This window comes from Quercus suber, unplaced genomic scaffold (assembly GCF_002906115.3).
Source record: "Quercus suber isolate HL8 unplaced genomic scaffold, Cork oak 2.0 scaffold_63, whole genome shotgun sequence".
NCBI classification, from domain to species: Eukaryota; Viridiplantae; Streptophyta; class Magnoliopsida; order Fagales; family Fagaceae; genus Quercus; species Quercus suber.
The window spans coordinates 1,227,528-1,237,330 of NW_027069528.1; the positions used below are offsets into that span (position 1 = coordinate 1,227,528).

A 9,803-nucleotide genomic window follows, 5' to 3' on the forward strand; every position below is an offset into this window, starting at 1 on the left:
TTAGCCGGGTTGCTTGCTGACATTTTGACTGATGGCGTGTCTGAAGCTCCCACATGACCCGGCTGTGTGTTCTTGGGAAGAGTAGTATTTTGAATTGTCATTGGAAAACCCATCGGCTCCACCTCTGTGTCCATTGAATCAGAGGCCAACGGTGCTTACTAATCAGCTGAACCACCTTCCCTATAATCTCCGAAGCCCCTGCTATTGGATGGTTTGAGCTTGTCACTTCCGATTTTAGAACCCCCGTTAGCCCGTAGCCAATCACCGTACTGCCTGTGTGCTTCAGCAGTGCTTGATTTTCCTGAGCAGTGCTTCTCATCATGTCCTAGAATTCCACAAAGAAAGCAAAAGGTGGGCAGCCTTTCGTACTTGAAAGTAACCCAAAACTTCTCACCTTCCGGATTAACAATGTTGCCGCCCCTCCGCAGCGGTCTGTCAATGGGTAAACCCACGCGTATCCTCATGAATTTGGCTTGCTCTGACAGCCAAGACCGTTTATCTGTTTCTATGTACTTACCCAATCTGTTGCCTAGATCCCTTCCAACTTCTTCAGACATATTCTCAAAGGGAAGGCCCCAGACTTGAACCCAAAATGGAGAATGGGTGAAGGAGATGTTTGTGACTGATAATCCTTTTTTCCATCTGCACATTAGCAAAAGATTGTTGTCGAAATTCCACGGACCGTTCCTTTCAACCCATTCCATCTGGTATTTGGAATTAAATTTGAATTGAAAAATATTCTTTCCAACATCCACAATCCTCAGATCGGAACCCAGCTTCCAAGCAGATCTGAGAGTACTTTTCAACGCTCTCAAGTTCTGATTTTGATCTGCTAGAAGTTTGCCAAAGAGACTCAGTGCGCATTCCTCTAAAAGCTCTGTTTTACCAGTGGTTGAGATGGAAATGTCTTCTTCTTCTTCTTTAGTGAGTTGGAGATGTTGTAGGCCTTCAATGACTGCTTGATCCATGTTAGTGTAGAGTAGAACATAAATTAAGGGCTACAGCAAACCCAGGGAGAACCCGTATCAAAGAAGGGAGAGGGGACTCCTGCTAGACGAGAGAAGAGCTCCTATGCTGGGAGAGGATTTTTGAAACTTCCTTTTTATTTATTTATTTATTTTAATAGTCAATAATGTAAAACTGAGGCACACACACTGACACCGTGACACGCACAGAGATTAAAATTACCCCCCAAAAAAAAAAAAAAAACATTGAATATACAAAACTCACCAGTTATCTAAAACTGAGGGCCACACACACAGAACAAACGCTTTGAAGTTGAACTGTCCGCCCAACTGCCTGTCCTCTCAAACACAGAATTCTCACAATTCAGAGTCTTCACTTCAGACCCCAAGACTAACACTACAGATAAGCCTGCGTAGCCAAACCCAGAAAACCAGTTGTATTCTTTGAAAATAAAACAAACCCAGATTTATTTTTTTATACATTTTTTTGTAATGTGAATTCCGAGAACCCATTTGGGATTACACTATGAGAGCTTAAGTGTCCAAACCCACTTCTCAAAATTCAATCTTTTTTGTTTCTGTTTTTGAGTTCTGCTGCATGAGTAGGAAGGAACCCATTTGGTTCTCCTCCTCCTTCAAGCCACATCACTTGAAGAAGAAGAAGAAGAAGAAGCAACCATGGCTACACTGGTCACAGCAACAATCAACCATTCCTCACTTTCTTTCACTTCATTCAACAAATTCTCGATCCCCCAAGTTTCTCTACAGCTGCCACCACCTTCTTCTCGAGTTCATAATCGATTCTCTTCTCGCAGATGGTTGAGTTTCGAACCTTACAGTTCTTGCAGGTGAGACTAAATTTTTGGCCTTTTGGTTTTTTTTTTTTGGTTTGGTTGCTGAGAAAGTGTGGGAAAATAAAAAGATACAATTTTTGTGTTGTTTTATGATTTTTGGTTGGTTTTACTCTACTGGGTATATATACAAGTATTTGGGTTGATTAGGCTGAACCACGAAATGTAATGGAAACATTGAGTTTTGAATTGTTTTTGTGAATTTGGGGACTTTTGCTCTATCTGGTTGCTGAGATAGTGTGGGGAATAGATAAGGCTGTGTTTATTTATGGCTTTTGGGAGGTGTGCTTAAATTGATTTAATGTAATTCAACAGTTTCATAAATTTGGTTTCTGCACTGTTTGTTTGTTGAGAAAGTGTGGCATAGGTAATGCAACTGTTTGTTGTTGAGATAGGAAATACTGAATTTTGAATATATATTGTAAATTTTGCAACTTGTTGTTAAATGGATCCAGGATGGTTCTTGCAGGTGAGCCTAAATTATGAGTTTTTTGCTCTGTTTGGTTACTGAGAGAATCTGGGATAGGAAGATTATTTTTTATTGGATAAATTTTGGGAGTTGGGACTTGTGCTCAAATGGGTCTAACAGAACTAATATAGTTGGGGTTATTGTATATGGTAAACTGTAAACAAGAACATTACAGATTTAGCTTTCTTCTCAGCTTGGTTGCTGAGAAAACTTGGGAAACAGGAAAAAAAATTTGAGTTTTGAACTGTTTTAAGATTTTTGGGACTTGTACTTTGTTTGCAATAAAACTAGTTAACTTAGTGAAACTGAGTTATTGTTTAGGGAAATTGAAAACATCACATGTTTGCTTTCTCCTCAGTTTGGTCGCTGAGAAAATGTGGTAAACATGAAGAAATTGTCAATGCTATTACATTTGATGAGTTCCAGTCATGTGAGTAAGTGGGTCTAATACAGATATTCAGCTTAGTTGCGCCATCTTATTCATAGGAATTTGAAACGTCTTGAAATGGTGAAAACTTAAGTGAAAAGTGGAGAACTTGAATAATAGAGCTTAACAGTATGACTCATGAAAGAACTAATTGTGAAAACAAAATTCATTTTTCTTTTTCATTGGCTCGCAGGTTTGATAGTTTAATTTCAAGCTGTTCGATAACAAATGCCGATGTACAGTTCAATCAGGTTGCCGCTGAGGATGAGCTCCCACAAGATTTTTCAGCACTTGAACCTAACTGTTCAGTCCCAATTGTTCATCTCAAATCTGAAATTCTTGAGACTGACTCATTGAATTTACTGACAGAAGATACTTATGTAGATAGTCATTTCACAAATTTGCCTGTACGTTCCATTGTGCTCTTTCAACATATTTGTCATGCCATCTTTTAATATTTTTCAAGTTTATATTATTCTTGAGTCTCAATTTGTTTCTCTCATTAATCTATTACAAAATTTGTAGGTTTTATCAGAGGAGGAGCAAAATGCCCTTGCAGCAACTCCAGCCCATCCAGCTGGATTATATGGTAAGAGCCTCCACCTTGCAGCATGGAAATAGCTTGAAAAACTGTGACATTCCTATTAAATCAATATATATTTAATCATTTTATTTATGTAATTGAATGTTTAATATGATAGGTATCCTATAAGGTGGAACATACTTTATAACTGTCTAATGTAGGGGCTCTCCATATGCAATAAGTATTTACATTCCAACATTATGAATTTCTAAGCTAGAAACTAATTTTGATGTGAGGATTCTTAGTTTCATACAAATTATTGGGTCCTTCTTATGAAATTTTGAGGTTTGATCAGTTTATGTTTGTCATGAAGTATGAGTGCTTTGGAGAATCAGATGTGTATAAATGAGTGGGAAGACTCTTCTCTGGTCTCAGAAGAGATTCAGCTTTTCCGATTCCCACACTGGCCTTTGTACATATTAACATCTGTGTAGAAAGCCAGTTTATTTATCTTACCATATATGGGTCAATTGTTCTCTTGTGAAAGAAAAAAAATTAAAATTTTAAACAGAAAGAAAGATAATTACTGTATTTATAGTTAATGCTGCACCAAAATGAAGTCTCATCATATGGATATGTGGGTTCCATTCAGTTCAAATAAAAATGCAATAGATCAGCCAAGATTTTTCTTGCTTAGTGGTTTCATGACGTATCATTTAAATTGTAGAATGTGCTGGATTTTTGTAGCAATTCCTAACCTGAAGGCCTGTAAATTTCAGCTCTTTATGCAAGTTGTGTTGCTGGGAATTTAGTGGAGCAGCTTTGGAATTTTGCTTGGCCTTCTGCTATTGCATTGCTCCATCCAAGTCTTCTACCAGTGGCTGTCATAGGATTCTTCACTAAGGTTGCTATAATTCCAGAATGATAAATATCTGATATATGATAGATTTGGAAGAATATACTTTCTGACAAGCTTCATTTGGAACAGCTTGTAATAATTGGTGGAGGACCTTTGATTGGAAAACTTATGGACCATTTCCCAAGAGTACCTTCATATATTTGTTTGAATAGTGTCCAGGTATGTTATCTAATTATCATGTATCCAAGCTAGACATGGGACTACCTCTCTTTCTGTTTAATTTGTTCCCCTATCTCCTGGACTGGTTTTCTCAGGCAGCTGCACAGTTGTTATCTGCATCAATGATAATTTATGCCCACTCTGTTCCTCATAGCTCCACTTCATCTATGCTTCTACGTCCTTGGTTCATTGTGCTAGTATTAGCTGGGGCTGTTGAAAGGCTATTTGGAGTGGCAACAGGGGTTGCTATGGAGCGTGATTGGGTTGTGCTGGTTGTGCTTTCCTTTACATTCTTGTTCCCTTAATATGTATTGATGGTTATCCTTTTCTTCTACTGGGAGTTTGAGTATGTCCTAATTATATTTCTTGTTTGCACAGTTAGCAGGAATAAATAGGCCAATTGCACTTGCAAAAGCTAATGCTGTTCTAAGCCGAATTGATCTTCTCTGTGAGGTGCTTGCTCATTTTATGATCATTTGTGATTTGTAGTGATTAATCAGTTGGGTTATACATGCATGTTTATGGTATGGTAGTTGACCTTTTTTGGTGAGTGCCAGCATTATAGAGTGCAAACAGTGAACTTCTAGATATTGTTTGTATAACTTGAATTCATGGGACTTATTTTTATCTACAATTTCAGATAGCTGGGGCATCCCTATTTGGCGTTCTTCTCACTAAGTTTGACCCAGTGACTTGCTTGAAGTTTGCTGCTGGTTTGATGTTATGCTCATTGCCCATTGTGGTAATTTTTTTTTTTCAGCTTGCTCCTTTTATGGTTCTTGATTGGAAGTCATCTTCATTTTTGTACTCCATTCCTCAGGTTGTCCTCACATGGTTAACCAACAAGCTCTCTACTGGTGTTCTTGATCGAACTAAAACTTCACAAACCTATTGCAGAACGTCCACTGGGGAATCCTTGCCTGAGGATGACAATATAGGTAAAATATGTCTATTTGATTATTGTATAGAAGGGTGTCTTCTCATGCTATACTCATTCAATCATCTGGAAAACCAGTGGATATAGGTCTGGAAGCTATTAAACATGGGTGGAAGGAATACATACAGCAGCCAGTTCTTCCTGCAAGCCTAGCCTGTGTGCTACTCTACTTCAATGTGGTTCTCACTCCGGGCAGTTTGATGACAGCATTTTTAACACAGCGTGGTACTTCCCAAACATTTTTGTCTTTTGACAATATGCAATATCTCTAGTTGGCTTTTGATTGTCAAAATTTCAGTATCAGTCAGTTTATGAGTGAATGTTCACATCTGAGTTGAATATCAACCCACATATAGCAGTATGATGCAGTGTATATTCACAGAACTAGGAACTATAACTATCAACTGTACATGGACCCATCAATTTTGTTACCTGTTTGAATTTAAGAATAGCCCATGGTTTGAAATGGTGGCATTTTGTGTCCCTTTGCTGGTCTGCTTTGGGAAGCTTTTCAGAAAATATTATGTGTGACGCTATTGTTTGAATGGATTTTGTGGAAACTTAGCTCCTATATGTTATGTAGAAGCACTTGTCCTTTTATTGTTACATTTAAGTTGATTCTACACAAAGTGTGTAAGAGTTTTAGGCTTGTACAAAAACAGGGAAAGAGTAGAACTGTTTCTATCAATGGTGTGTAAAACAGTCATGTGACTTATATGATAAATTAAGATTTAGATTATGTATAGTAGCCTAGAGTGGGGGGGTTGAAGTGCCTCTATTTGAACTCTAAGGAGCTTTGTGTGTGCGCGCTCTTGTAAATGAAGCTTAGAATGATGAAAAAAAAATTTATTAGTAAGTTTTGGCCCCAAGAGGAGGAAGGGGATTTTCAAACTAGTGACCTCCATTTTATGATGCATGATCTCTAGCTGATTGTGCTACTCCTGGGGTTAACTTAGAATTATAAATTATAAATTACATAAACTTCAAGGAGTATCCCTTTGAGTAATTATTACAGAAATTCATGCCCAGAATTTCATAAACTAGAATTTTTTTTTTGATTAGTAATAAAATTTTTATTTTGTACTGTTGTTTGCCCTGATTTTTCATAAACTGGAATTCACTTTCTCAAATTTTGTTTTGTCTTGTTTTTTGCTCCCTTTGGTACTTTATTTGATAGATTGCTGGGTCTTCATTGCTAGAAAATATGCTATTTGTAGTCTGATGCTGGGAAGTAGGGATTCTTAGCTTGCACTACAGTACCTTTTTTCTTTCGAAATCTGTTTATCAAAATGCTTTTCTACATTTCTCTTTTGAAATATATATATGTTTGTGTGTGTGTGTGTGTGTGTGTGTGTGTATATTTCTCTTGTTTTTCCCAGAAATTCCATTCTAACTACAATGTGGGACTTTTTAACAGGTCTAAATCCATCAATTATTGGAGCATTTAGTGGAGTATGTGCTTTTATGGGAGTTGCAGCAACATTTATATCTGCAGATTTAGTCAGGCGATTTGGAATTTTAAAGGTTACGTCTTCTGTTTGATCTTCCTGTTTCTAGTATTCTACAAGTTTCCCATTTGAGGCCTAAATCTTGAGAATTTCCTTCACCAGGCTGGAGCAGTTGGATTGATATTTCAGGCTTCACTTCTTACCTTAGCTGTTGGAGTATATTGGAGTGGATGTCTTACCCAGCAGAGCCCCCTTCTTTTCTTCTTATCTTTGATTGTAAGAATCACTGTTAACTTTCTTGTTATCCACTTAGATTAAATAATTGAGTAGTAAAGATAATACTAGTAAAAGCTTATTAAATAAAGTTGACTTGTTAACGCAGCACAAGGTAAGGGGTTATACTAGGTGCGGGTGTAACTCTGATTAATGTATAAAGTCAGAAGCAGTAAATACAAAAGAATAAAAATGTAGCTGATTTGATAAAATGAAGTGGATCAGAATCATCAGATTCTGAAGTCAGTGCTGAAAAATTAAAAGAATTAGTAAATTTTAGCCATAGAAATGCTTATCAGATCCTATGCAGGTTTGAATTAGAACAACAATTCAATGAAATCATTTAAGCTGCTGAACATACTTGGAATCCCTTACAAGATATGGTGCTAAGAGAATTTCATGCACAAAATGAAAGACTTTACTGGAATAGCATAGGAATTGATAGGTCCAGGTGTGATTCTAAATTTAGCAAAATTCCCATAATATTTTAAAATGACCAAACTGAAATAAGAATGGTATATATTGAATTATAAAAAATGTAGCATAACTATTAGAATCAGATTTCAATCTTTTGGGTGATTGGAAGTGTTAGATTTGAATCATGCTTACCTAGGAAAAGTTTTAAGTATTTTTCTGAAAATCAAAAGAAAATGTTAATCTACTTCCATATGCAGGTATTATCGAGATTAGGACACATGTCATATGATGTTGTGGGGGCACAGATTCTACAAACTGCAATCCCATCATCGAAAGCAAATATTATTGGGACAACAGAGGTTGCAGTTGCTAGTTTGGCAGAGTCTGTAATGTTGGGAGTTGCAATTGTTGGAAACGATGCTTCACAGTTTGGTTTTCTTGCAATGCTGTCACTTTTATCAGTGGTTGGGGCGGCGTGGATGTTCTGCCGATGGTTGTTGAATCCAACAGACGAACAAAGAAGTCTTTTCTCTTTTGATCCTCATTTTTAGTTCTCATTGTAAGTGTAGTTTGGTTTTATTTATTTCATATTATTAGCTTAGAAGCATAGTTTTTCACCTCACATTTATTAGTTCATTCATGCTACAAAAGTATATATGAACCCCCTCTAATTTAACAAACTGCTGACCAATTATTTAATCATTTTGTTTAGTTTATGGCCCCTCATCCTGCGTATTGGAAGTTGGTTTGGGTGAAGGTGTGATGATTTAGTTAACTGAGAAAAATTAAGGGTCAAGTGCTGACTGATTGACTAGAATATTGTCTAAATGGTCCAATACTTCAGATACCTTTCGAAATTAGATGAAACACATGAATTTAAACTCTCTTCATTCTTGCACTAGAAATTTGGAGTTCGGTTTTAGATTAAGGTGATAGAATCTGGAATCCCATCAAATACACAATACAGGTGCTGATTCCTCTACCAAAAAAAGAAAAAAGATGTGCTTATTCTTTTTGACTTTTTGTCTTGGTCAAGAAATATTCAGGCCAAGCCATTACTTTGGGATGAAATATCTTTTAGAAAGGCAAGGTTCAGGAGATATGTTGACTGTCAAGACCATAGAAAGACAGAGCGGCCTATGTCTGTGTGTCAAGGCTGCCATTGAACTATCACTGCAGAGGTTTCCATGCTCTACTTAAAACTGATGGTTTTCAAGCTTTAAAAATTAAAATACATATTCCATAATGTTATGTTCTTTTTTGGAAACTCTAGAATCTATGGAAATCCTTTGTAGGCATCACGTTTAGTGCATTAGATGGAAGAGAAACTGATTCTTCCTCTTATTGGAAAATGAGAAGTTTCCCTATGTTTGCCCAGCAAAGAGTATATAAGTTCATGCCCCAGAAGAGGTGGACTAGAAATTCTGTTTGAATCCATGAGACATTGTTTACAAAGCCCACCATATATTCATGTTGAGGCTAGAGTTTCAATTCAACTTGCATTTTCTATTACTATTACATGCTTAAGATTATACATTATCTTGTAAGCATGCTCATTGAAACTGCCACAATAAATTACGAGGAATGCCAGGTATAGCCTAAAAGTTGAGAATAGCATAGTATTCTATTAGAATAATTGTGGCCGTCATTAATTTTATATTTTGAAATAACTCTGCTGTATAGGTTATCAGTTTTTCTGGATTATCATGTTATCTGACTTCAATTCATATTGTTTTTCAGCAGTTGATCTTTCACTTTCGTTAGTGTGAAGGCTGTGTTTTTTACACAAGTTGGAGACAAGATCTATAAATATACCCATTACAATATCCATGATTATCTATATATAGACATGAGGTATATATTCTTAACTCGATTGGTTCATCGTTATTGTGGTGAAATCACTTAGCTGTATAATTACTACATGCCTTTGTATATATGAAATGGATGGCCAGTTTCGAAAAATTCAATTTTCATTGATGTAGGATTGCAGCAATACAAACATCTGAACACATGAAAGCATTGATTAAGTCCATATATATATTGAAAAGTTATGGTTTAGACCCTGTTGATTAAACTATGTGAAATCATGCCAATTTCTTTAATTAGCCGATTATGGTGTACAATGAAATTAAGATTAATCAGCCACAACAAAAAATCACAATAATATGAAGTGTAGAAAAGTAAATAAAACAGGTGATCTGTTGACGATGTGAAAAACCTATGGTCAAAACCAAAGGAAAAAACACACGAAGAGTTTACCACCAACCCTAAATCAAAATCCACTATTGGAATTGAAGTTTTTACAATTGAAATAAAGCCTTACTTTTAGTTGCTTCCTTTAATAGTAACTTACAACAATGACTACGTGCTATTTTAACCCAGTTTGACTCTTCTAATCTGGATTCCATCAAACAT

General features: G+C 36.2%; 1 protein-coding gene across 2 annotated transcripts; it reads left to right on the forward strand.

Annotated features, from left to right (window-relative positions):
- The first annotated feature begins 1,232 nt into the window (after positions 1-1,232).
- LOC112024181 (solute carrier family 40 member 3, chloroplastic) lies at positions 1,233-9,446 on the forward strand. 2 transcript variants are annotated; one of them, XM_024056830.2, is made up of 14 exons: positions 1,233-1,813; positions 2,906-3,119; positions 3,238-3,301; positions 4,015-4,139; positions 4,224-4,313; positions 4,409-4,585; positions 4,692-4,766; positions 4,954-5,055; positions 5,134-5,251; positions 5,329-5,475; positions 6,668-6,774; positions 6,861-6,974; positions 7,646-7,947; positions 9,132-9,446. In XM_024056830.2, exons 1-13 carry the CDS (start codon positions 1,644-1,646, stop codon positions 7,937-7,939), a joined length of 1,797 nt encoding a protein of 598 aa, XP_023912598.2. In that variant the 5' UTR covers positions 1,233-1,643; the 3' UTR covers positions 7,940-7,947; positions 9,132-9,446. The 2 variants fall into 2 exon arrangements, with proteins under 2 accessions (XP_023912598.2, XP_023912595.2); XM_024056827.2 differs by having other exon boundaries at positions 1,234-1,813; positions 9,129-9,446.
- Positions 9,447-9,803: the final 357 nt, after the last annotated feature.

Coding starts and splice junctions, on each gene's coding strand:
- LOC112024181 (XM_024056830.2), top strand. CDS start 1,644: ATGGCTACACTGGTCACAGCAACAATCAACCATTCCTCACTTTCTTTC. Junction 4,140..4,223: donor TCATAGGATTCTTCACTAAG/GTTGCTATAATT, acceptor CATTTGGAACAG/CTTGTAATAATTGGTGGAGG. Junction 6,775..6,860: donor GGCGATTTGGAATTTTAAAG/GTTACGTCTTCT, acceptor TTCCTTCACCAG/GCTGGAGCAGTTGGATTGAT.